Source organism: Alexandromys fortis, unplaced genomic scaffold (genome assembly GCF_014885135.2).
Source record: "Alexandromys fortis isolate MF-2015 unplaced genomic scaffold, M_Fortis_MF-2015_v1.1 scaffold_78, whole genome shotgun sequence".
NCBI classification, from domain to species: Eukaryota; Metazoa; Chordata; class Mammalia; order Rodentia; family Cricetidae; genus Alexandromys; species Alexandromys fortis.
This window is the reverse complement of record NW_026067977.1, coordinates 2,487,734-2,513,819: the sequence shown is the minus strand read 5'-3', so window position 1 is coordinate 2,513,819 and position 26,086 is coordinate 2,487,734. Positions and strand designations below refer to the sequence as shown.

At 50.4% G+C, this 26,086-nt stretch overlaps 1 protein-coding gene across 3 annotated transcripts in view; it reads right to left on the bottom strand.

The window, feature by feature from the left end:
• Positions 1–1,317: 1,317 nt before the first annotated feature.
• The window catches only part of Igsf3 (immunoglobulin superfamily member 3), a 90,772-nt gene continuing 66,003 nt past the window's right edge, over positions 1,318–26,086 (bottom strand). For all 3 annotated transcript variants that reach the window (XM_050157557.1, XM_050157558.1, XM_050157559.1), the window contains 5 exons: positions 23,309–23,713; positions 11,878–12,288; positions 8,839–9,246; positions 5,980–6,453; positions 1,318–4,315 (listed from right to left, as the gene is read on the bottom strand). In XM_050157557.1, the coding sequence (XP_050013514.1) occupies positions 4,065–4,315; positions 5,980–6,453; positions 8,839–9,246; positions 11,878–12,288; positions 23,309–23,713 (1,949 nt within the window). In that variant the 3' untranslated portion in view covers positions 1,318–4,064. The remainder of the gene's footprint in view (positions 4,316–5,979; positions 6,454–8,838; positions 9,247–11,877; positions 12,289–23,308; positions 23,714–26,086) is intronic.

Here is a 26,086-nt window from a genome sequence, read left to right as displayed (position 1 = left end):
ATTGTTTGATGTGTCTTCATCCTGTGACTGGCGTGGTGTGGTCCAGTGTTCCCTTCATTACCATGGGGAATTATGGATGAGAAGGTAAGCAAAGATGGCCCAAGGGGCTTGGACCACATTTTGTGGCAGGCTGTTCTCTGTTGCTCTGGGCTTTGGTTTCACCAAACGTTGGGAATTACAGTGTAGGAATCTGGGACACAGTGACAAGACATAGTCCCCGTGCCCAAACACACAGATGGTCATTTTCATCATACGCCTCACAGGAGGTACACGTTCACTTAACCCCAGGGTTTAATGGGGCGGTCTTACTCCATTATACTCTACCCCCCCCCTTTAAAATTTAGTTCCTGGTGAAAAGAGGGGGGGAGGGGGGAGTCAAGCAAAAATAATGCGTATGACTTAGCTGGGGACCTTTTGTGGGTACCTAAGAAATCAACAGTCAAATTTTCACCTCATAAGCAAAACTAATACAGAAGACTTAACATGGAATCACTGTGGGCACCGAGGGATCAGCAGCCGTAGTTTTAACTGGGGCCAAGCTAGCAGCTGCAGGAAGGTGATAAGAACACAGCAAATGGGGCTGGGAGCAGAGGAAAGCGTGTGGCCCAGCCTTGGTAAGGTGAACTGAAAACGGGAGATGGAAGGGAGGGGAGGGAGGGGAGGGAGTGGGAAAAGGAGCACCTCCTCTGCTCTCAGCCTTCTGCGCCCTCCTCCTTTGCATTTTCGGTGAACTGTAAAGACCCAACAAGGTGTGACCACTGCTAGGCCTACACTATCCCAGGGCTTCTAGCTGCCTGTCGGCCACTCACAGTGACTGGTGCTCAGTCTCACTACCTGAGACTGTCCAGCTCCCGGCCTTATGTCTACCCGGGAAAATGCCTACTTCCATTCACGAACACTAACGGGGCTGGAGACGGGACGGTGGGGTCTGCTGCAGAGGCCCTAGTGAGCCGCCAGGTTCTCTGCACCTGTGTCCTCTTACCCTAAATTTCCCACCAAAGGAAAACGAGTCACATAACCCCTCCCAATGTCAGCTTCTGGCTCCTGGGGCAGCAGTCTTAATGGGGTAGGCGTAGAGTTGTAATACACTTCAGCATGTGGCAAAAGGATCTTGAGAAAGATTTTTTTTTATCATTTGTACAAAAACATAATTTAGGCTGGGCGAGGGCATGCATAGAAAAGCTACAGCTTGTAAAACTCGAATCTGGTACATCAGTGCCAAGGGCGGAACTCCAGGCCACCCACCGAGCACAGTCCCACAGCCGGAGGTTCAGTGAGGGGCAGGAGGGCATCGGACTCCAGAAAATGTAAACAGCGTATTGTCAACATAATTTACTACAGTCTCTGCAGTATATATAAAATGTCTTAGTGCAGCGGCTTACAAATAGTTTTTCCTTTAAAAAAAAAAAAAAAACTGAAACAAACCAACAGCTCTCTACTTCATGCACGGATAGTCTTTTCAACCCATCCCTCTCCAACAATGAACGCAGAGAAACCATTGTTTGAAACAAATACGAAAACTTGCTACATGAACACCCTGGTGAGAGAGGGTGTGGTCATAGTGTCCTGGGACAGGCCTAGCACAGTGGACAGGACAGGTATCAGGAGTCGCTGTGGAGTCCTTTTCTCTCTGAACTCTGAAGACCAGAGCCCAGCACACAATGTGCAGCGAGGTCATCCAGCCACTGGAGGGCACCATCACCATTCAGCTGACAACACATGTCCATGGAACCAGCCACAGAGAAGCCCTGTGGTTTTTGCTTGTTTGTTTTTCACAGAAAGCTCAGAGTTCAATTTTGATTGCATCCCCAGCCCCCAGAACATACACACACAAAAAGCAGTTGTTAAAATACTGACATTGGTTTCTTTGTTCCCTCTAACATCCTGCAACCGTTTTGCATATTTACGTGAAGCATCAGTTTTCCGTGGCGAAAGAGCCCATCCAAACTTTAATCCAGGCCAGCACTCTGGCGTCTCCCCATCCAGTGGCGGAGTCAATCTTCCCTCGTTGACTCAGCCTAAAATCTGGGAGTCAGCAACTACCCACCAAGAGCCCACACCCATGAGATGAAGGAACAGAACAAAAGACATTCTTTCTTCCTGACTGAGCCAGTTTGGTCCCTCTGTTTGTTGATGCCGCATAAATGAGAACCAGCAGGGTAGACACCCGAGGAATTAAGGTGCCTGGACACCGCTCAGAGAACTAGAGCAGGAGGGGAGAGGAAGGCTTGTCTTGCTTCCCCTCTTCTCCTCTGCCACCCTGCAAGCAGCCCACACCCAGTAGATCCCTTGAAGGACCTGTAACCACAGGGCCCAGAGGCCTGGAACTCCTGGAGCTTCCATGTTTGCTTATTCTCGTTTAGATTTACTTCCACAGTCTTGGGTAGCTTTTTCCACCGGGCTCTCTATCTTGGGACTCAGGATGCAAATTCCCATGGGAAGGTATGGCTGGTGAAGATGGGGGAGAGCAAGGGTGGGGACTTCACAAGGTCTTCAGAGTGAGCAAAAGGCAGGATTCGAGATTGATGCTGAGGCTTTAGGGCAGCTAAGCATCTGGCCTAAATGGGGGGGGAGTGGATTTCGGATTTGTGGGCTGAAAATTAAAAGCCACCAGCACAACCAGACAACCTGAGCACGCGTGCATGCACACACACACACACACACACACCCATTCAACCTAAACCACACACACATACACACACACACACACACCCTAAAACCACACACACATTTCAACAAAGCAAAGGGATAACCCCTGACTCAACAGTGTGTTCCCTTGTCTGTTGAGACTAGGAGACAACAAGATCACAAGAAGTTGCTCCTGTTCCTCTCCTAGGACAAAATGGACATAATCCCCACAAGCAGTGAGATTTGGGGAGACCAGTGATGGTTAAGGAAGACCTCATCATCTGGAAGGAAGACAGAGAGAGGTGAGAATTCCTCCAGCCTCTCCAATGGGCTCTAGAGACATCCCTGTACCCCTCCATTCTCCCAAGTTCAATGTGATACAGCTCAGCACCCTCCATGGGGCCATGCACAGCCGCCATTCAGGCAGTCCCTTCCGGGTTCACTGGACCTGTCCCCTTAAAGATTTGGCAAAGCACCTGCAGATGAAAGCTACCTGCTCAGTCAGGAGACTGAGCTTGCCAACGACAAGCCTTCTTTCCTCCCTCCCTAATCACTGGCTTTGGTCACTACAATAGTAGGTATGTATGCTCAGGGCAACCCTTGGAAACCAGGCGCCACTATCTGGAACGCTGGACCCATCCTTCAGGCTGGTTTGCCTTTTTTTTTTTTTTTTTTTGGCAAGGACCAGATCCCCTTTCGCCCTCGCTGGCAGATTGGCTCGCTGGACACCATCTAATCCTAACGGGGTTCCGCAGGGTTTCTTCTGCACATGCGCAGTTCTTTGAAGCAAAATTCAATGCTTTCATCTTGACTATAAAGTGGTTCCAACAACTCCAGCTGAGGGAAAAGATAAGATACAAATTGGGCCCACGCTACACATATTTTTCAAGTCTTGCTAAGAAAGTAAAAAAAAAAATGTTTGGGTGTATTTTGATCCACGGGTGGCATTTTCAAATGTGCAAAAACAAAAATGTCTTGGAAGAGATTTCTTGTTACTATAAAGTCGTCTTCCTCTTGCTTTTCAGTTGTGAGAGAAACCCTTCCACAACACTGTGAGATCCACATGGAGAGGACCAAAGGGGCTTAAAAGAGTACATTACACAGAACAGGAAACCCCGTAGCACCGATCTGAAAACACGAGACAGACTGGCGAGTAGATGCGGCACCTGGAGCTACTCACTACGGTACCAAAACCAAAAACTAGAAACCCAGGATGTTGGGTGCAAAGAGCTAACCAGAACTGCCACCTGGAGGCAGTCATCTCTGTGACCAGGATCTTCCAACACACTCCAGGTCTGACTGGTTCCTGCAGGGAAACCGCAGAGTTCGGGTGCCGTCGCCTGTCCAATCACAGAGCATGAAGCAATGAGGAAAAGCCCACAGGGCTCCTCTGACCCGACCCTGCCATGGGCAACGTCTGCTGGGGGTCACCTCCCTTAGTCTATGGCTCCAGGATGGATGCTGAGCACAGGGGGCTCCAGGCAAGTCGGGGAGTAGTTGAGGTGCGGCTCCTTGATCCACAGCAGGGGCACCCCGTTCTTGCCCTCTGAGTTCTTGCTGGAGTTCCGGCTTTTGAAGCGCACCAGCAGAATGGTGATGATGAGGATGCCAAAGATGGGGAAGGGGTAGAAGAAGACAAAGTAGAAGAGCGCATCGTTGGAGCAGATGAGCGACTGCAGGGTGGAACCTGGAAGGCAGCAAGAACTGTCAGGGGGGAGCTAGGGCTGGATGGAACTGCTTCCCGCTCCTGAGAGGAGAGGTCACCTGCCCTATGGAGCTCTTCCTCACGCTCTCCTAGCCCTCCCCCTGCCTCTAGTGGCCGGGAGACTTTTCCCTGTTAAGTCTCTCACAACACCCCAGCCATTTGTTCCCCTTCAGTTCAAATGATACAGTGTTTCCATTTCTACTGGGAAAGTCTTACACTAAAGTTGATCTTATGGACTGTGAACTGGATGTCTGCGGTGTCAGAGAAGCTGACCCCCATTCATCCTCACACACCCCCCCTTTGTGGTAAGCGGGTATCTACCAGATCCTTCTGTGCCCAGTTCTGCTGTAGACGCCTCTCTCGGGAATCTAGCACACTCCCTGCCTGTCTGCTTGCTTCAAGGAGCAACTGTACCAGAAAGACACTTGCTTAACACTCTCTACTCGCATGTCAGTGTGGGCCATGGACGGTGTCCAGTGTCTGCCTGCACAAGGTGGGCTTACAGCAGACATGGTAGAGAATGAAGCGAAAGCCCTGATACCAGGTCAGGCTGCACGGTAACTATTAGCCCTTGGCAGGCAGCCGGTCTCCCAGTGAGCTCTGTGTTCACGAAGCTTATTACAGGGATCCAGAGAGCAGGTCAAGCGTGGCCTCGACACTCTCGTTTCTGACACTGGTGCACATCGGTTCAGGCTCTCTCCATTTCCCTTGTGTCAGACAGCTGCACACCATCAGAACTAAGTCAGCACGCGCTTACACTTAATAGTTTGCAAATACCATCTCAACCCATAAAAGCTTCAGTTTCACGTAACATGAGGTCAACAGGAAGTGATATGGGCAGAGATTTCCGAGCAGCCTGAACCTCAAATCAAGACGACAGAAGACAGGATGAGCAAACTGATTTGAAAAGAGGTTGAAAACTTGAGATTCCTTCGGTTTCTGAACTCTAAGCTGATTCTACTGGAGCAAACACCATGCTCGGCCTGATCTACTCTACATTTTGACAAACGGGCAATCAAAAGAGCATTTCCTCTAGTCTCTGTTCGGAGTGAAAGGCCCTCATGGGAAGGAGACCGTGTTCAGGACCCATTTGAGGTGATAGGCTGCTGTTGTGTCTCCAAACTCCCCGGCTCTGTCCTTCTAGGCTGGTCTCAGTGACCAGGCAAAATCTGTGACACCCACCCCTAAGTCAGATTCCAGAATAAAAGTGATCCAGGGACGTGAGGGAAGGCGTGATTGACGGCTTCCCCTCTTCCCTCCCTTCCTCCTGTAGTCTGGAAACACTCGCTAAGTCACTGCAGGCTGACTTGGCATTCAATGTGTAACAGAAACACCAAGCAAGACGTGCGTGCAGTGAGATTGTACTGACTCAGGTAGAGGTCAGGTTGATCACACAAGCCACATGGTAAGTCATCATTTTAATTCCTAGCCCTGGTTTTTTTTTTTTTTTTTTTTTTTTGCATGGGTAACTAAGGGTCAGTCAGCAATGTGGGCTAGTGTGTCAAATTCTTCCACATCTCAAACCCTACTAGTAAATGCCCATAGCAGTGAGGAAAAGTGCTTATTAACCCACAACCAAGCTCTTTCACTTTCCAAACCTTGCAAGGACAACAGGGACACCCTCTTGTGTAACTGGGGAAACTCACTTGTGTCCAAAACCCGGATGCCAATGGGAGCTGACTCCTCCTCGGTTAGCCGGTACCATTCCTTCTGAGGGCTGGGCAGCCACTCTTCCACACGGCAGGAGTAGTTGCCTGTGTCGTGGGGGCTCGCCTCAAGCACCGTGAGCCGGTACAGCAGGGGTGAGAGTCTCTGGAAGCGCAGCCTGCCCTCCCAGGGGCTGCCTTCAGGACCAAAGACAGCATCAGGTCCCACTCTTAGCAGGACCATCCTCTCTGTCGGGTCTTCACCGTCCTCTTCTTCTGAGACCGCCTCCTCCTCTTGGTCCTCAATGCCAAGGCTGCCCCTTCTTCCTCCACCTTTAGTCCTTAGGGAATACCAGGCCACGGCAAAGCGGGAGTCCTGGCTTGATCGAGACAGGATGCTGCAGTCCAGCTGGAAAGCTGCCTTCTCAGACACCGTAGCATTGGGGACCACTGTGTCCACCTGCAGGGCGGCATCTGGGGAGGGACAAGAACAGAGAAGGGAAAAAGGCCGATTTAGAAGGTGGCTCAGAGCTGAAAGGGCTTGCTACACAGACCTGAGTTCAAGCTGCCCCAAAACCCAAGTCAATAAGCCAGATGCCAAGAGTTTGTAGGAGAAGCAGGTGGGGGGGAGGGGGGAAGGGATGGTGGTGCTGATGCTGGGGAGATAGCTCTGTGGTTAAGAACACTTGATGCTCTTGTGGAGGACTGGGGCCCAATTTCTAGCAGCTACATAGTGGCCTACAACCATCTTTAATTCCAGTTCCAGGAGACCCTTCTGCTGCCCTCTGCAGGAACCAGGCACACATGTGCACTCACACACACACACACACACACACACACACACACACACACTACTCATATACATAGAATAAAATTTTTAAATCTAAAAACTTTTCTTTTATGGTATGGTGGCACACATCTTTAATCCCAGCCCTTGGGAAGCAACAGCAGGCAGATCTCTGTAAGTTCAAGGCCAGCCTGGTCTAAGAATTCCCCAGGGTTACATAGTGAGACCTTGTCTCACCACCCCCATGAGAAAATTAATTAAATAAATGCATAAATGAACAAGGGAAAGGGAGGGCAGGAAGGAGGGAAGATGGAGGGGGACTCTAGACTGTGTATAGGGTCTCAGGCTTAGGGGCCACACTGGGATCGCGTCTGCAGCAGGACATAAACCTGCATCCACTCTGTCTGCTCTCAGCTGTGCAGAAAATTCCTTCAGGCTCATTTTCCTTGTTAGAGAAGTCTACCAGGAAGACTAGACATCATTCTAACTGGCAGGGACCTAGCTGGTTCTCCACGAATGTTTGTCTCTGCCCACTCCATGGGGGGCTTCCCCAGTGATCTGCCAAATGGGTAGGAGCTGGGGAAGTGTGTCCAGCTGCCATTCCCTGTTCCCTACACTTTACTTCCAGGGAAAGAGAAGCACCAGCCTCCAGGCAAGGTAGCAGCAGCAGCAGCAGCAGCCGCAAAACAGCCAACTATGTACACATAAAAAGAAAACTCGAAGGGGATTTCTCCTCCAACAGGGACAAGCGCAGATGAAGTCAACCACTGCCCTCCCCTGAGACAGCATGGCACACAGCACAGCTGCTGACTACTCCAACTCCAGCTCAAATCAGATGTGACACAAGAAGAGGAGCCTGCAATGCTACAAGAACTGCGGGAGTGCACATCAAGATGCCAGGAAGATATAAGGCTAGGTGTTTACACTGACAGGTCGCATGTTCAGTTCCATGCCATGTCCTCAAGGGATGGTTGACTTTTTGCTGATAAGGCTCAGTGGTGTTGCTGTGTTACGGGAGGCACGGGGACGCTGCACATCTCAGTCTTAATTATGTGTTAAATGTAACAATAATTACACCCAGTAATTATATGCGTTTACACACTTTAGAAATGGCAATAGAGACAAGAGGAACAAAAGGCCACATGGAAAAGTCATTAGTGCCAGTGAGATGATTGGAAGCAAGAGTGGCGGCTGGAGGTCCTTGCTGCTTTCTGCTTAAAGAAGCCAGTCTTTCCTACTGAAAACCCACCGGCACAACTTCTAAACGCAGGGCCAGTGTTTCAAGGTCTCTGTCATACTAACCACCTGTTCCGATCTGAATGTATGCTTTAAAAGGAACATAGTCTTATGATCTAGAATAATTAACTGCTGGCTTTGATTCTAATTAAGAAATCTAATCACCTGAGGAGAAAGCCTGCCGTGCAAGTTCCCGTTCACAGGAAAAACAAGTTGAGAGAATTTAGAATACAAGTGTACAATACAAATGTTCATATGCAAACAATTTCTTCCTTTTTTAATAAAAGGATTTATTTATTTTTATTTTATGTGCATTGCTTGTGTAAGGCTGTTGGGTCCCCTGGAACTGGAGTTACAGACAGCTGTGAGCTGCTGAGAATGGAACCCGGGTCCTCTGGGAGAGCAGCCAGTGCTGCTAACTGCTGAGCCATCTCTCCAGGCCCTGCGGATCATTTCTTAAGGACTGTAACAGCTACCCTTTACTCGACTGTATTTGGAATCACGTAGGAGACACCACCTTTGAGCATGTCTAGGAGGGCTTTTCCATTCCGAATGTGGGCAGCACCACCCTACAGGCTGGGTCCTGGTGAGGAAAAGGAGGGAAGGGAGCAAGCCGGCTAAGCAGCGGCACCCACATCTCTCTGCTTCCTAACTTTATGTCACGTGACCAGCTGTCTCATACTCGATGTCCCCCCATGATGGGCCCATCTGTCAAACCAACCCTTCCTCCCTTAAGTTGCCTCTTGTTGGGCATTTGGTCACAGAGACGAGATAAGTTCCTATACAAGCATCCAAAATATTCTTAACACGGAAACACGGAAGGGTAGGGTCCTTACCAGGTCGCATGACGGTGACAACTGTCTGCCCAGCTGTATCCTCAGCCCGTTTATACCACACACCACTGGGGCTGGGCAGCCACTCCTCCACTCGGCAGCTGTAGGTCCCACTGTCCTGGACCGCCACATTCTGGATGAAGAGCCTATACACGCCGGAAGAAGGGCTCTCCAGGTGCAGCCGCCCCTTCAGGTTATTTTTGGCGGCCTGTTCACCATAGTGGAAGGTGGCATCCCGGCTCAGGTGGGCCACTACTTCTCGCTCTGGGTGGTTGGGCTTCCACACAAACCATTCCACCATGAGCTGGGAGGTCACGCTGGTACGGTTCAGGACCACGCACTCCAGCTGGATCTGCCGGGTCTCCAGGATGGACAGGTTCCCCTGGGCTTGGCTGAGCTTCAGGCGGCTGTCTGAACAGGGAGAAAGGGACACAGTGACGTGACAGCAGGCAGTGCACAGCACCCTCGAGAGGGCGGCTGAACAGGTGTCCCTGGAGCACAGGAGGGCATCCCATGTATGCTTTTCAAACATGGCACTCTAAGTGTGTTGGATCCTTGGCTGTGTGGGAATCCACTGCTCAGCAACAGCTGTCTCTGGTTCAGAACCCTTCCCTAAGAGGTTTCGATGTTTGGAGGAGGAGAAATGAGCAAGAAAGGACTAACGGCAGAGACTCCAAAGTGCAGAGACTCCAAAGTGCAGAGACTCCAAAGTGCAGAGACTCCCAAGTGTGCGGTTGACAGAAGAGGCAGTTAGCAAGAGAAGGGGCAGGCATGGGCAGAGTGACAGCCCCCTCCCAGCAGCAATAAACGTGAAGTTGAACCCAGGGTCCTGCACATGCTATGCATGTACTGTACTACTGAAATATCACTGCGGCTCTATGAATGAGAATGGCCCCATAGTCTGACTTATTTGAATGCTTGGTTCCCAGTTGGTAGAACTATTTGAGAAGGATTAGGAGGTGTGTTCTTACTGGAGCAGGGCTGTCACTGGGTGTGGGCTCTGAGGTTTTAAAAGGCTACACCATTCTCATTCTCTCTCTGTCTCTCTGTCTCTGTCTCTGTCTCTCTCTCTCTGTCTCTCTCTCTCTGTCTCTCTCTCTCTCTGTCTCTCTGTCTCTCTCTGTCTCTCTCTCTCTGTTTATGCCTGGGGTTTGTGGCTCAGATCAGATCAGCAGTAGTTGGGAGCCACTGCTCCAGCCCCATGCCCGCAGCCATGTTCCTCACCATGATGAACATAGATTCACGCTCTGAAACTGTAAGCCAGCCCCCCAATCAAATGCTTTCTTTTATATGTTGCCTTGGTCATGGTGTCTCCTCTCAGCAGTAGAACAGCAGTAGACAATCACCAACCCATGGAAAACTGTTTCACTAAGTTGCCCATGCTGGCCTTGAGCTTCTATAGACTAGCAGGCCTTGAACTTGGGATCCTCCTGCCTCAGCTGTCTAAGAACCCAGGATTATAGGCCCTTACCACCAGGCCTGTGTTAGCGAAAAACTTTTAAGTCTGACCACATGATAGATGGACTATGCAGAGAGCCAGAACCATAAAGGAACTGGCAAGGAACACCCAGTTTAATATGCACAGACAATGGGCCTCCAAATGGCTTCTTTTTCAGGGTGGAGAGAGAACAACATGACATCAACACAGAAAAGATGGCACGGATGGGACTGGGAGCTGTAAACAGCTGCAGAAAAGGCTTCCTTATGTGGAAGAAGTGTACGAACCATGGCTCTTGCTGATAGCATCCCTGAAACTTCACAAAGACCCTTACGAACCCCTCTGTACCAGAAGATGCTAAACAAAAGAGCCTTGGGACCAGCTCCCTGGAGTGATTTATAAAGAGGAGACCGACTCGCTCACTCTCTATGCTTCAGTGTTGTCTAAATGTTTTGTGCCACATAGAAGATTGCTGTTGCAAATAAAAGGCTAAAAAACAAAATGGTTCTATTTTTAAACAGCTTGGCTAAAATATATGTATGAGATGTTAACGCTGGCACTACATCTGAGTTGCAAGACTATGATGCTTTCCATAGTGAGTCCTTGCAAAGGCTCAGTAATGTATGCTTGCTTATCAGGAGAAAAGAGAAGGGGACAAGAAATAGAAAAAGAAAGAGATGAGGACGCAAACCATAAAATCAACTGAAAAAGCAAAAACAGTCATAGTCAGCACCCTGTGAGTTTTCTGTACTGAGTTCTCTATAGAGAGACGTCACTGCGCTTGCTGACGGGACCCTTCTGACCCTTGGCATTGTCACTTAGCTCGACAGCAGCTTTAGGTGGGGAAACCCCTCCAATATGTTTAGGACCCAAGAAGACCTTCTTGGCATCAAATGAAAGGAAGAAAGGGAAGAAGACTGGTGACTAGAAAAGAGACCTTGGGAGGTGGGGGTCAGAGGGGCGAACGAAGACAAGCTAGGCTGGAAGACAGAGGCAGAGCAAGAACTCTGGCGGGCCTGAGAGCAGCTGTCAACCGGCTCTCAGAAGGCTGCCCTAGTGACACACTGCAGCACAGCTGTAACCACGGCTACTTGTGAGGCTCAGGCAGGAGTGCAGCTTGAGTTCATAACATGGTCCGGCAGGCAGACAGGACCCAGGACATGGTGATGTGACGGCCACAGAAAGCACCTCACAGACGGACTTCCTGCTTTATGCACCAGAGGAACTGTCACTGTGTGGCCAGAGGGATCCCAGAACACAGCACCCTCAGGGATAGGAAGGGAATGGTGCCCTTGCATCCAGCATGGATCAGGCCACAGCTGGAAGTGCCCCTGGTCCCACTTCCTTGCTGGGAGTCCGATGAAGAAATAAATCCTGGCACTCATTCAGGAGGCTTCATCTACTGGGAGACACAGGCAACAAGCATGCCTATGCGCATGCGCGTGTGTGCGTGCGTGCGTGTGTGCATGTGTGTGTGTGTGGTGTGTGTGTGTGTGTGTGTGTGTGTGTGTGTGTGTGTGTGTGTGGAGGGGCACAGAGCTCCCCAGGCCCTAGTCTCTGCAGGAAAGCCACAGGCCTATGAGGGCCACGCCCTCCATTCTTACCTGGCTGCTTCACGGTGACCTCTGTGCGTCCTGAAACCTCCTCAGCCAGCTTGTACCAGGCATAGTTGGGGCTCAGCAGCCATTCCTCCACGTGGCAGTAGTAGCTCCCGCTGTCACTGACCTCGGCTCTCTGCACGGTTAGGCTGAACAGACCACCTGACGCATGCCGCTCGAACTGCAGCCGGCCTCGCAGGCCCTCCTCCTCGGCATAGGTTCCGTACTCGAAGGCCGAGCTGTGCGTGGTCTTGAGGATAAGCTTGCCGTCTGCGTCCGAGGGCTTGTGGACATACCACAGCACGGCGAAGTGGGAGTTCTGGCTGGTCTGGGATTTGACTGAGCAGTTCAGCTGAATGGGCCGGTTTTCCACCAGGGTGAGGGTTCTCTTGGACTTGCTCACCTGCAGCTTTGTCACTGTGAAGGGAAGAGGGCAAAACTTAGAACCGACCCAGCCATGGAAACGAGGCCTGTCCCAAGCTCACTTCCAGGCTGGGAGGCTGGGTCTGCCCACCAGGAAATATTCCATGAAGTAACATCCTTCACCCAGTGTCAGTCACCCATCTCTTGTCACCTCCTGTGCCCTGTCCATTGTCCTTGCACCACTGCTCGCCCCCAGCCAAGATGCCAATCTGACAATAACTTGACCTTGCTTTAAAAGTTTATTGGCTCCCAACTGCGAGAGAATTCATAGAAGAAAGTCACTTGGCCAGCACGAAGCCCTCTCAGAACTTGGCCCTTGCCTAACGGTCTTGACTCATCACCTAGGACTCACCCCCCAGCTGCCGCAACCCACCCTTTACCCTGAGCTCTGGCCACTCCCTGTTGTTGTCTTTTCTGCCACCACCTGCCAGGCTCTTCTTTCCATTCAATCTCTTGACCTTTCTGCCTCTCATCCCAACAGGCACAGTGTTTCCTCCTTTGCTGCCTTCTGATACCCAGGTTGTCCCTGCACCCCCATCTCGCCTCTCCCCTAGACCCCAAGTTCCCAGGAACAGAGATCAAGCTTTTCCATCCAGACAGCTGGTATTCTCTTTCCCCCACTGTCCCACTAGGACCCCTGAGAGTGGGACAGTCTCAGACTCACAGTGCTAACTGCTGGTGGAATTCCTCATTTCTGCACCCCAGAGCCTAGCAGTGTGGGATTAGAAAAGCAGAGAGCCCTCGCTCAATGTTTCCTGGGATGCTGGAGACGTGGCAACCAACAGTTATGGGTTGATAAGAAGAGCAATGGTCAGAGCAGAGCTGGCATCAGCCTCACTACCCTCACCATTGCCGTCCAGAAGCAATAGGGGTGGCCAACTTCAGATATCCATGCTCAATAATGGAGACAAAGTTCACCTTTAAGGGCCAAGAAGCCAAACTCTAGTCAAATGTATCTTAGGATGATAACTGGAGATTCTTCCCCTGGGCATCATTACACTTGCCTCTGCTTTTCCCTAACAACCTAAAAAACCTTCCTATTAAAACAGAAAAAATACAACAAAAACAAGAAAGGAGAAGGCAATTCTCTTAGTAGGCTGATCATGGAAGTAGGAGTCACCCCACTCCTGTCTTCACCCCTGGTTCTGGACCACTCTGCCAGTTGAGGGAAACAGGGTATGGTACAGGTCCCACAGCGAGGGGACAGCCGGGGCCCCTGCCGACTAGCCAGGCCCATCTCCAGGCCAGGCTGCGCAGCCCGCTTCCTTAAGGCCGGAGTCCTGCAGCTGGAAGGCACAGAAACTGTCCCGGTGTGGGCTGGGCCCCTGGTTGTGACCCTGGGACTCCTGAGTCTCGTGTGTAAGGAAGGAGAGCTTTGACAGCCATAGACTGCTCCTCTGTGTGTCGGGTAACACACAGATGGGTTCAGGACGGATTTGAGGCTGTGGCAAGAAGGCAGCAGGTCCACACCCAACACCATTCCTACAGAAGCACCTCTGAAGATCTGTCCTGTGTTGCCGAGGCGGACTTTCTCCTCATGAAGGACCTTTGAATTCACACACAGACCTCGAGCCATGGAGCAACACCAAGATGGGCTACGGCCCCACACTCCAGTGCCCTCTATTTTCTCCATTCATCAAACACAAAGTCCTTCGGGACACCCTGGGAATCCCGGAGACTGGGCTGGCACCAGCCTGCTGGACAACTTTTCCGAGCGGACGCCAGTGAGGCCTGAAACAACCTGTTCCCTTTCATCCCTTCCGACCCAATTCACCACATGCAAATGGTATCTCAATCAGTGCAGACGACACCACCTGAATTATCTGGTGTACGGCCAGATGAACTGGGTTGTTCTGTGTGGAGTAGAAAGAGCTTTAAAATGTATTATTAATTGGGGCCAGATTATTTTTGCAACTGTTACTAAGGAAACCTCAATTGCTATAGTAACCGCATATGTTAAACTGGAATCCTATGACTCAACTTGAAGTCAGTCACATGGTCAGAAAACCAGAAGCCAAGGAAGAGAAATATTTCAAAGCATTTCCAATTTTTCTTTTTTTGCCATCTCGTGTCAAAATATTATGAAGTGTTGGAGAGCTTAAAAGAGGGGTACTTTTGAAATCTGGTGCATGTCTGACAGATGGGCAGGGGTCAGCTCTTACTCTAAGCTCTGCCTTTCCTCCCACGTCTCAGGGGTAGGGAGGACACGTCCTGAGGCCCTGAGGAGTCAGGAGGCTCCACAGCTAATTAGGAAGCATTCACGGGCCTGTCTCAGCATTGCCTGGGGCAAGGTGCGGCTGCTGCCTCCCCCCTCACACACACATCCCCCCCAGTTAGGACAGCCTGGACTTTTTAAGAGCAGGTGTTTTCATCTGCCAGCGAGAGCACCGGAAGTGTGTATCTAATTCTCCCAGAGCGCCCGGCAGATTAAATGCAGTAGCTACAGAGTCCAGTACCAGGCTGGGTGTACTCCGAACACTACGTAAGTTTTAGCTCTTCTCACTCCCTTTTGGTTTCTATTTCTGGTCCCAAGATCAAAGCTCATAATTAAATGGGACACTGATATAATTGGCAACCGGACTTTTAAAAGTGCTGTAGATATGGCCGTCAAGTTAGCTCAGAGGATAAGGGCACCTGCTGCCAAGTGTGGCAACCTGAGTTTAAACCCAAGGACGGGGAGAACTGGCTCCCATCAGTTGCCCTCTAACCTCCAAGGGTGTGTGCTATGCCACATACCTACTTCCTTCCCTCACTCCACGCCCCCACCCCCTCCACAAAAAAATAAATCCTAAGTCTGGAGAGAAGAGCACTGACTGTTCTTCCAGGAGGCCGGGGTTCAATTCCCAGAACCCACAATGAGGCTCACAACTATCTATAACTCCAGGTCCAGGGACTCTAACACCCTCTTCTGGCACCAGGCACACGCATGGCACACAGACATACATGTAGACAAAACAACTATCTACATAAAATAATAATAAACAAAACATTCTAAATGCTATGGACCAACAGCATGAGATCAATTGGGGGGGGGGGTGAGTTTCTTAGAAACAGACTCTGAGGCCCACTAAGTCAGAATCTCCATTTGAAGAAGACCCTTAACAAACTTGCCTTCGACCAGAGAAACAAACGCTGGGCTTGGCTCCTCAGCAAACGGACTTGGGGAGAACCAATGAATGCCTAGGCAAATGTAAAGACTCTCAGAAGTGAGGCTTAGTTAACCCCCCAGACAATCACCAGGAGAAGATAGAGAACAGAGAATGCCGCAGGAGGCAGGAGCAGAGTCAGAGAGGCTGGGTGGATGGTGCGGTGGCTGGCCAGGATGGCGGTGGCCGGCTGTGCAGCACACTCACACAGCGGCACCCGCCTTCCCTGCAGCTCCCATCATTCACAGGAATGCCCTTTCGTGCGGCAGCTGGACAGTTTCCACCCCAGGCTTGGGATCAAAGTCTGTCGGTGGAGGAAAGGCTGCTGAGCTAAGAGGAGCAGGGCTACATGTAGGAGGGAGAGTGAAAAGGTGGAGGCAGCGGCAGAGAACGGCAGCTGCTCCCGGCCAACCCACCCATCCTCCGAATGGGTTTCATGCGTGTGTTGCTCAGGCAGACACACTGATTCTATCAGCAAACGACTTTCCTTAAACACAACCACAGCTGCCTCACACCAAGGGCCATTTTGCAAAGGTCTTCTCTTTTTGCACGTCTGGGCAAAGAACTATGACCCAATCATTGCTAATCACATTAATAAATGGGTGATTAAATAAAAACCCAATTAATCTTTTGAAAGAGGAGCCATTAATTCTGACTGTGATGAAAGAGATAACCTTGCAAAACAGCTGTGATCCCTGAGTTGGGCTCCAAGAAACAAATGAGCAGGTGGTCAACAGGTGAAAATCGAAAGGGACCAGGCACCCAGGGCAGGAAACAGGCCAAGTTCTCTGTGTACTGATCAGGGAAGAGTCAGTGGCCGGGCATGGTGGACGCAGTTCGCGAGGTCAGTGCCAAGACTGTGGGGTCCCAAGGCTGGTTCTTGATCCTGCCCACCTGTAGCTCTCAGAGAGGACTCGGAGGATAAGTAGCAAAGCTACCTGGGAACTTGTTAGACCCATACTGGGTCAGAAACAGGGGGAAGAGGGACACCCAGGGACCTGTGGGTTTGTGAGCCCGCAGGCTCTTCCGGTGTATTCAAGTGTAAGAAGCCGCACATATAGAGGTGCGGCAGATTCTGTGCGGGATGGGGGGGGGGCAAGGAGAGAGCAGAGGAAAGGTGAGGAGAGATGGGTAGAGAACAAAGAGGAGGAGGGGAGACTCTGTTCTCTCCACAACATCTGACAGGAATGCCAGGGACAGAGGAGGCCAGTGGCTGGGGTAGGAGATGCTTCAAGTGCAAGGAAGCAGGTCACCCAGGAGACTAGGGGAGAAGGGAGAGTTCTGGGGGTACCCCTCCCTCAGCACGCACAAACACATGCGAGCACACTCTGGGAAGCAAGCAGCAAAAGCAGCTGCCACTCATGAAGTTACTGCACTTAAAGTTCCCCAGCCCCTGCCGTGCCTCAGTTCCTCTTCCCCCTCTGCATGGCCATGACCTCCCAAGCCCTAATAAGCTCTCCCTCAGACCAGGGAGCAAGCCGGGGAGTGGTCACTCCCAAGCCGACAACCTGTCCCTGGGACAGCAGTTCTCCACAGGGTAGATAATTCCCTCGCTCCCCTGCCACAGACAACTCATCTCCACAGAGATCTGGAGGCAAAAAGTCTTTTCATTTTTACACTGGTTTAGGGAGTGGGAGAAATTTAATGGCTCAAATTCTCTCCAGTAAAGCTCTGTCCCGTGTCCTCTGTGACTTTCAAATGGCATTCACAGGAGTGAATTCGGCCTTTGGGCCGAATCCTTCTTGGCTTTTATAGTTAACACAGCACTCTTTCCCCCACATTTTTAATATGTAGGTCAACCAGGAGGGATCTTTATCGTCTTCAGTCGGCCCTTTTGTAGTGGCTGTCACTCTGCAGTTAAGGGCAGCATTCAGAGCCCCTCTGGCCAGGACTGGGTCCCCTTGTCACTGTCTCTGAGTACTTATTTATGGTGAGATGAATTTTGCTACAAAAACTTGAAAATATATATATTCTTCCTAGCCAGATGTGGTGGCACATACCTATAATTTTAGCACTTGGGAAGTTGAGGCAGGAGGATCATGAGTTTGAAGCCAACCAAACCAAACAAAGAGTACCACCCTGTTTAAAGGTTGTGTGACTAGAAACATTACACTGAATTTTATATAACTTCATTACAGGCCAGTAAAGACCAACTGTCACCTAACGGTGCATGAGGGCTGGCGAGGTGGCTCTTGCAGAGAACCTTAGCTCAGTTCTCAGCACTGGTCAGGTGGCTGGTGACCACCTGTAACTCCAGCTCCAAGGGATCTGACGCCATCTTCTGGGTTATCCGAATACCTGTATCCTTATGTGCACACACAGAGAGACATATACATACACGCACACAATTAACAAGAAAATCTTAAATGAAAGAGGTATATGGTCTACACGTGACCAAATTCCTAATTCCCCAAGTTAGGGCGCTCTTCCTTACCAGGCTCATCTCTTGCTACCTCCTACCCTAAGCTCTTTACCAATATTAACTGTGTTCCTCGCTAGTCCTATCAAGTAAGTATTAGTCCCAATTTTACAAAGATGCTTTCTCAGTCACAGAGCCAATGATCTGGTAGAAACTGAATCCCACCCAGGTCGTGTGGCTCACTCTCGCTTTTAAAGAGTATGAACCGCCCCACCCCCGTGTGTCCTTTCTCTGTGCTGGCTAAGCCCACATCTGGAAAGTCTGAATGCCCTGCCTTCTCTCCCAGACAGTCTGCACTGGAGTCCTGTGTGACAGCCACCTCTGCGGTCCCAGCAGGTGCTCAAACGTGCCCACAGGGGCATGGAGGGGCGGGGCGAAGGGAAAGCAGCAAGAGTTGGGAGGTGAGGCAGCAAATTAGCAGAGAGCCTGGCACACCTACCCTGCCAGACCTGTCTGCAGACAGAGTGGTGACCCTAATTAGCTGACACCAGTAACAAGCGTCAGGTGGATACCAGCCGCCACAATGGCAACGAGGCTGATGCATGAATGGAGGTTGAGAACTCCTCTTGGGGCTCTCACTCACGTGCCCTGCAGAGACAACAGGCAGGCAGAAGCTGCGTGGGTAGGAAGGAGGAGAACCGAGGCTGTCCTGGGAGAATGTCCTGACAAGGACAGCCATGTTCACAGACCCTGGACTCATACAGTCACAGAAAGGGCCCCCAGCTAGCCCAATCTGCCAGGTCAGCAATGAGAACGCAGAGAAAACGGATTTGGCAGCAGGCAGAGGGCATTAAATATTCATCCACCTGCCCATCAGTCCGATCCCAGCAGCATGCACCCACTGACAAGCAGCCTTCTACCACCGGACGCTGTCCGCCTGGAGGCTTGTTTATTGCTTTGTCAATTTTAATGCACAATATTTAATAGCCAGAGCAAGGGATAGTCATAAACATTGGCTAAGTGAATGCTGACATTTCCCTTATTGCTTCTGTATTTAGCCATGTGAAATTGGAGGGTGTTTTTGGAACTGAAGAAAATCAGAAGGAAGTAAGATGATGCCTCACAGTTAAAAGAAAAAAAAAGAACTGAACAAGAATGGAACACACTGGGCTGGCTAAGTCTCGACTACAAGATCATTCAGAGAAGACTAGACTAAATCAAGGCAGAAAGGGAAGTTAAGATTGCCTTGGGGAATCACAGGCTCTGAAGCATGCCTATGGGCTGGAGGTAGCCAATGATAAATCCATGGCAAGTCACTGCTGACAGCAGGTTGCTCATGCCAGCTAACCAGAGAGCTTGATGAAGTAAATAGCAGTGGTGTGGTCACCATCAGTGGCTCTGGCAGGAGGAGTCTGGGTACAGACCACAAAGAACTTGACTGGGACAAAGGACATCGCGCCTGTAGAGGCTGATGATAAATGAACTAAGTCTGTCACCAGTGCCTGGGTTTCTTGCTGATTCTCCTCAAATAAGAACATTCCCTAAAATATTCTTTAGGGGTGGATGGCGACCCTTTGGAAGATGCTAACCCAGGCTTGGCGGGGAAGGTTCTGTGGGGAAGGTTCTATGGGGAGGGTGGGAGGAGGGAGGCTGGCACTGGTTTCCCCTGGACCTAGAGCCACCTTGTGGCAGAAGTTAAATAAAGGAACCCGAAATAGGTATATATTTGATTTTGTCTTTAATAACTTCTATCTCAAGGAAGCTCCAAATGCTTTGTAGCCTTAATGCTACAAAACAAAGGTCTAGGGAATCCGGACGGCAAAACCAGACAGGGCATTCACAGAAGTGCCTGGTGCTAGGGTGCAACCATGGGAGTAGAAAAGCCCCGCATTACACACACACACACACACACACACACACACACACCCCACACTGTACCAAACGATGTCATGGAGAGAAGAAAACACAAGTAAGTATAATTTTGGCTCATCGTCTACAAAGTAGATAATATAATAAAATTAAAAATTTAGCTCTGGGGCCAGACTGCCTGTTTAGGCTTGAATCCTGGCTCTTCCACTCATCATGAGTCACTGGGCAACTTATTCACCCTGGGTGGCAGAGTCCTCATCTGTAAGCTGTGTCAGGCACCCCCACACCCATTGACCCTGTATGGATTAAGGAAGAATGAAACAAGTCATCAGAAGTAAGGCATCTTCAATGGTGACAGCCACACACTGCTACCCTACCACTGCTGTGACTTCCACACACCAGGGACCTGCAAGGAAAAATATCCCCCATAGAGAATGTTATGGGGTTGAATGCAGAAGGAATAAGATGTGATTACATGGTTTCCAAAAGGGGCAAAGTCTCTCCACTCCCAGCAATTCACTAAGGCTTACCTAGCTTTGAATCCCAATCTCCCACTCATTGCTGGTGGTGGTGGCACTAGTGTGTCTCTAGCACTGTCTCCCTGCACCCAAAGTAAAGCACCTGCACTAGCTGGGCGTTCAGGGAGAAGCTCTTTGGAAAGGATTCAGTGCTAAGTGCATAGATGATTACCACAGGAGAAACAGTAACACTTAGGGGATGCGCTCCAGCGCCTTAGTCATGCTGGGAGCCACACACTGCTGCTCTTCCCACTCTCCAGAGGGCCAGCCATAGGAGCATTGTGACAGCTATTGCCAGGACCTTTGCTCTAGGGAGGACAAAGCAATACCTCACCCTCTTAAGGTCCCAATAGCAAACCAGAATTCAATGCTACCAAAGCTCACCTGGGAGAACCAATGATTTTATTCTGCTTACTTACAGAGCAGTAGGTCATGGGCTACAGGCAGGCGCGGGGCCAACTTTAAGACAGCCACACTGGAAGGTATGCGCCCAGCAGGGATGGTGGTTACCACAGCTGTGTAGATGGAGCCCACTTTCTTAAGTCTTTCGCCCAACTATGCACTTATGCACTCTAGCCTCCCCATGGACCACCCGCAATTAATACAGAACTGCAATACAACTAGTTGGGAGGGGTGCCAAATACTCAGGTGAGGGTCCCATGACTCTTTCTGACCCCTCCTTCAATGAGGGAGAGTCAAGAGCCAACAAGCCCAGGTGGAATGATCTTTTGCAAGAAGGCCCAGTAGCCTCCTGAAGACGGTGGCAGTTGGGAATGCTCAAAAGTCTCCAGTGCCAAGCACTACTTGGAGACACTTCCCAGGGAAACCACAAACAGTCTCAGTGGCATGTTGATGCTCAAGCAGATGCTGTTGCTGGATTCAGCCTTCTCAATGGCACTCCAGGTGTGGAGAGCAGGACCCTTCGGTCCCGTGTATATCATGCAGTTCTAAGCCCACAGTGAGGAGACCGATGAAATGGCAGGATGGGCAGATTTGTGGAGTCAAAGGGATCTGGCCTCTCACCTCAGGCTGAGTTTCAGCTCTACCACTTAACTAGCTTTGGTCACGGCTCATGGTGGTCAATAGAGTCACCATAAATTTGAATCAGAATCCAAGCAATGAGAACCTTAAAGGACTAAGTGCACACAAGGGCTTCAGGGCTCTGGTTGATTCCAAGTAGTAACAAAAAAGCAAACAGTAGGGGCTTATTCAGAGGGGCAAAGACAAGCAAGGTCTGGGGGTCACTGCCTCTGCTACTGCCGCAAGCTGCAAAACCATGTGACAGTACTGCCGCTCAGAACACTGACCTTGAGTGGCAGACAAGACAACAAAAACACACAGTTACCACCCGAACACACTCTTCGCCGTAAGGCAGCCAGGGGTTATCTCCCATCTTCCACAGTGTTTACATCAAATGGGGTCTCCACTTAGCCCTCCATTAACCTGGACGCCCACTGAAGAAAGCCTCTTCTTCAGCATCCTGTTGGCCCAGTTCAGCTCTAATTGGCCAGACACAGTCTCACCATCTACAAAACCCATTTGTTCAACTGTGGTACAGAAGAGGCCTCTGTGATGGGGTCAGGCAAGGGGAAGGATAAACTCAGACCTTACCCCTTTTAACCTCACATGCTAAAAACTTCCCTGTTTGTGGCCTCTGATGTGACCAGTCTGGGTACACTAATCATAATGGGAGAACAGGTCCAAACCATGTTTTCAAACTGAGTGGGTCAGAAAGACAGGAAAAACAAAAACAAAAAACAACTCAACTATTTGTAAGTTCTAACCACCACCATTGTCTGTGTGGGTGCCTTTTCTATTCTGGGGGTACAGCGTCCTAGACTGGGCACTCTGCTCCATCACCTTCCAACCTAGTCAGTCACAAGACAGACAGAAAAACCCAAGTTACTTCTCAGGTTGGGGGAGAGCCTGGTGAAGGTGTCTGAAGGCACCTCCATGTAGAATGCCCGCCGAGTTAGTGGCTTCTGGATGAATGGACTTCCACAAGAGAAAGGAATTCAGCCCATAAGACAGGAAATGAGTTAAGAAAAGACTATAGAAAACGACCACATGGTTCCTCCTATGGCCTTAGGCTAGTCCCTTAATTATTCCAGGAAATGTAAAATTGTAATCAAAGGGCTGTTCTTCCTAACGGGGGTGGGGGCAGAGAAGCTCCATAAATACCACTGTCTTTCCTCTCTCCTCTAAGTTCTCTATCTAAACATGGACAAGGGAAACCCCACACACAAAGTTACTGCCAGGACTTTAAGAGATGGGTTTAAAGATTGGAACGGCCTGCCCATGTTTTAATGTCAGTGTCTACACACACACACACACACACACACACACACACACACACACACACAGGCTGGGGATTGTTCTTGGTTAAGAGAGTGCAAAGAGACAGGACAACTCGAAGTGCTGTGTGCTCCCTAACTGAAGTCTCCTTGGAGGTGTGTGTGTGTGGGGGGGGGTTACACTGAAAAACCCTGCTGAGACAACTGGGGAGTTGTGGGTAATGAGACTGCACCAATGATGAATTCCTCAGTATGACAATGGGGCTGTGGTTAGGTAGGACAACGTCCTGTTCTTAGGGGGTCACATGCTGGAGGATCTAGAAGTGTCCTAGTGCCCGCCACCTATAAACACACAGGGAGAAAACGCATGCAAGACATGAACTAGCCACCGAGGAAAGGGGGTGCACGTGATTGGAATTTCTCAGAGGTGGGAAACAGATGCTGTGCCAGGGCTCAGAATACTCTTTATTTCCTCACTTCTCCCAGTCATGCAAGCAGATGCCCTTCAGTGTCTTCCCGTGTCACATAAGCAGGAGCAGACATCCTCACGGCTCGTGTATCATGGACGAGCACACCCTCATATATTACACTATGTCAGGGAAGAACAAGCATTCGTATCTCACATCATATGAGCACATATCTTCATATCACATATGCACACATCCCTGTGTACCCCACTGTGTTACATAAGCACATATCCTCCTTACTGTGTCATTTAAGGGCACATTCTCATGTCTCACCACATAAGCACACACCCATGTCTCTCACCATGTCATGCAGACACATGTGGGCCCTACAGGAGGGAGGCCTCGGAGCCTGAGCACCCACCTGGCTGCAGTACCCGGATCTCCAGCAGGTTGGAGGTCCTCTCCGCCAGCCTCGTCCAGGTGTTGTTGTAGTTCCTCCGCCACAGCTCTGCCACACACTGGTACTTGCCTGCCTCCGTGTCACTGGCCCGGCTGATGCTCAGGCGGACATTGTTGCTGGACTCGGCCTTCTCGATGGCAGTCCGAGTTCGGAAGGTAGATGACCTGTCTCCCCACTGAACCCCTCCATCCCGCGTGAAGGTCACCAGATCGTGGAACTCGACTGTGCCCACTGGCTGGAACCGCCATGTCACCGACACGGGGACTCGGGATGGGTAGTGGGGTTTGATGATGCACTGCAATTCAAAGGAGTCACTGTAGGTCACCCCTGGCGTCCGGGAGATGGCTGTGACTGCAAAGCCCGTTTCTGCAGGGAGAGCAGAGAGGTGAGGCAGACACATTGGCTTTTCTGGGGTAGTGTGTCATCGAATGTGGGTCACCTGGCCAAGCTGGCAGTCAGAGTGGAGGCTGCATGTTCCTAAGCTTTCTGGTCGCGAGCGAGCTATTTCTTTAGGTGCTGTGCTGAGGTCCAACTCAAAGGTTCCTAAGACTTCACACAAAGAGGGCCCCCAGGCTATTCTGAGCAACCCAGCCCTGTCTCCTCCCAGTGAGACCTGAGAGCCTCAAGTGGGTTTACAGCACTTCCTCCTCTAGGCTAAGACACCAAAGCCATGGCCACTCCTAGCAATCCCAGAATTCTGTGCAAAGCCAGTTTCCTTCACTGCATGTACCCAACACTTTTAGATACCTGTCCCTGGTCTTCTAGTGCATGACGTCCTGAAGCAGGCACGTGCAAAAGGCTGACAGCCTCTCCTCTAAGTCCCCACAAGACCTAGGTTCAGACAGGTATTAAGGGACATATGGCAGGAGGGTCTGGTCTTCAGTAGATGGACACCTGAGGTGGGTGGGGCATCATTCCGAAATTGAGGTTCCTGCAGTCCCAGTGGGCTGTGGCCTCTCAATATTTCTTACTGACTGGAAGGCATCCCTGGCCTCTAACGCTCATTCTCAGTACAAGGGAGTCACAGTTCCTTCAGTGTGGATGGCACATTACGAGGATCATAGGAAAGTAATGGTGGTCGGTGTGTGCTGAGTGCTGCGTGCCAAGCCCGGTGTGGGAGGCTCTGCTTTCACCCCCTCCTTAGATCAGCACTGGGAGCTCAGGCGGGCTTGCTGCCCCTTTTCCAGGGTGCAGAGAAGTCAAGTAAACTGCTTGCTATTGTGAGTAGTAAATGGTAGAGTCAGGGTACAGCCCTGTGTGCACCTCACTCCAGGGCCAGCCTGGGGTTGCTGTGCCCAGGGGAATCATCAGACTGATCAAAGGCACCAACTCTGCAGGCAGTCACCTTCGGGACACTTCCTAGCCTTGTGACATGAGTCTACGTCCCCTCTGCTTCTGTTTTCCTTTCTGTAAAGGGTCCTTGTGAAGTTTACATGAGTATGTAGGACATCACATACACTCTAGAAAATATGCGGGTTGTCTAAGAAACCAAAGGGCTGAAATACTTTAAAGGCTGCAGATGAAACTCAAAGCACGGAAAGAGTCTTGGTGATTTCCCTGGGGAGTTGTTAGAGAACGGGCTGGCAAAAATTGCTGAACTCTCTGGATCTTCAATTTAAAAAAATGAAGACACAGAGACCAACCCTGTGTGGCCGTGATGGCCACTTAGGCAGTGGTGTGTAGTATATATGCCATAAGAGAGGTAAAGATCGCCGGGCGGTGGTGGCGCACGCCTTTAATCCCAGCATTCGGGAGGCAGAGGCAGGTGGATCTCTGTGAGTTCGAGGCCAGCCTGGTCTACAAGAGCTAGTTCCAGGACAGGAACCAAAAAGTTACGGAGAAACCCTGTCTCGAAAAATCAAAAAAAGAGAGAGAGAGAGAGAGAGAGAGAGAGAGAGAGAGAGAGAGAGAGAGAGAGAGAGAGAAAGAGAGGTAAAGATTAGGGATACCAGGGAACAGATCCTGTATTGGGTGTTTCTGGCTTCACATATGAAGCCATGGTGCCCAAGGCCAACACAGGCCTACACGGTGGACACAGACCAGAATGCACATAGCCACGGTCACATAGTCACAATGGTCTGTGGGCAGCCTATTAGTTCATCCACACATCTGTCACGGTTGAAGAAGGTCCATTATTAATTATAGCAATACAAACATTTTTATGTGTCGCTGTTTACTTTAGATAATGATTATGGCTGGACAACTACGGTCCTAGTTCTAGAGGGAATCTAGAGAGAGGGTCAAGTGAGCAGAGCTGGCCTCAGGAATCCAAGGGAGTGCTACTCCATCTGTCCTGGCTGTGAGGGCGGCCAGATACATGGTGAGCTTAAGAACACTCCCAGAGCAGATTACCTGAAACTGTAAAATTCCTTCCAGGGAAAGCACCCTGACTCACCCTCCCTGGATACCCTAACGTCTTCAGTGGGGAACAATCTACACATAGGAAGTCTCAGAACCATCTCCCAGGTTCTCATGTCCAAGTCTACAGCGGTGCCAAGCATAGGCAGCAAGGACTGCGATCATCACTGGAGGAAGTTTCTAGACACAGGCATCAGAGCTGCCTGGTGACTGCAGAAGGCAAGCCCATCTTTGGTATGAAGCATTCAGAAAGCTGATGCAATCGCAGTGAGGTGCAGGGGGACACAGGCTGCATCTGGGTTACATGATGCTGTGTCCATTTCAGGGCCTAGAAAGCAGCCAGTCTAACCAAACAAGTACCACAGAACTCCATGGGTCTAA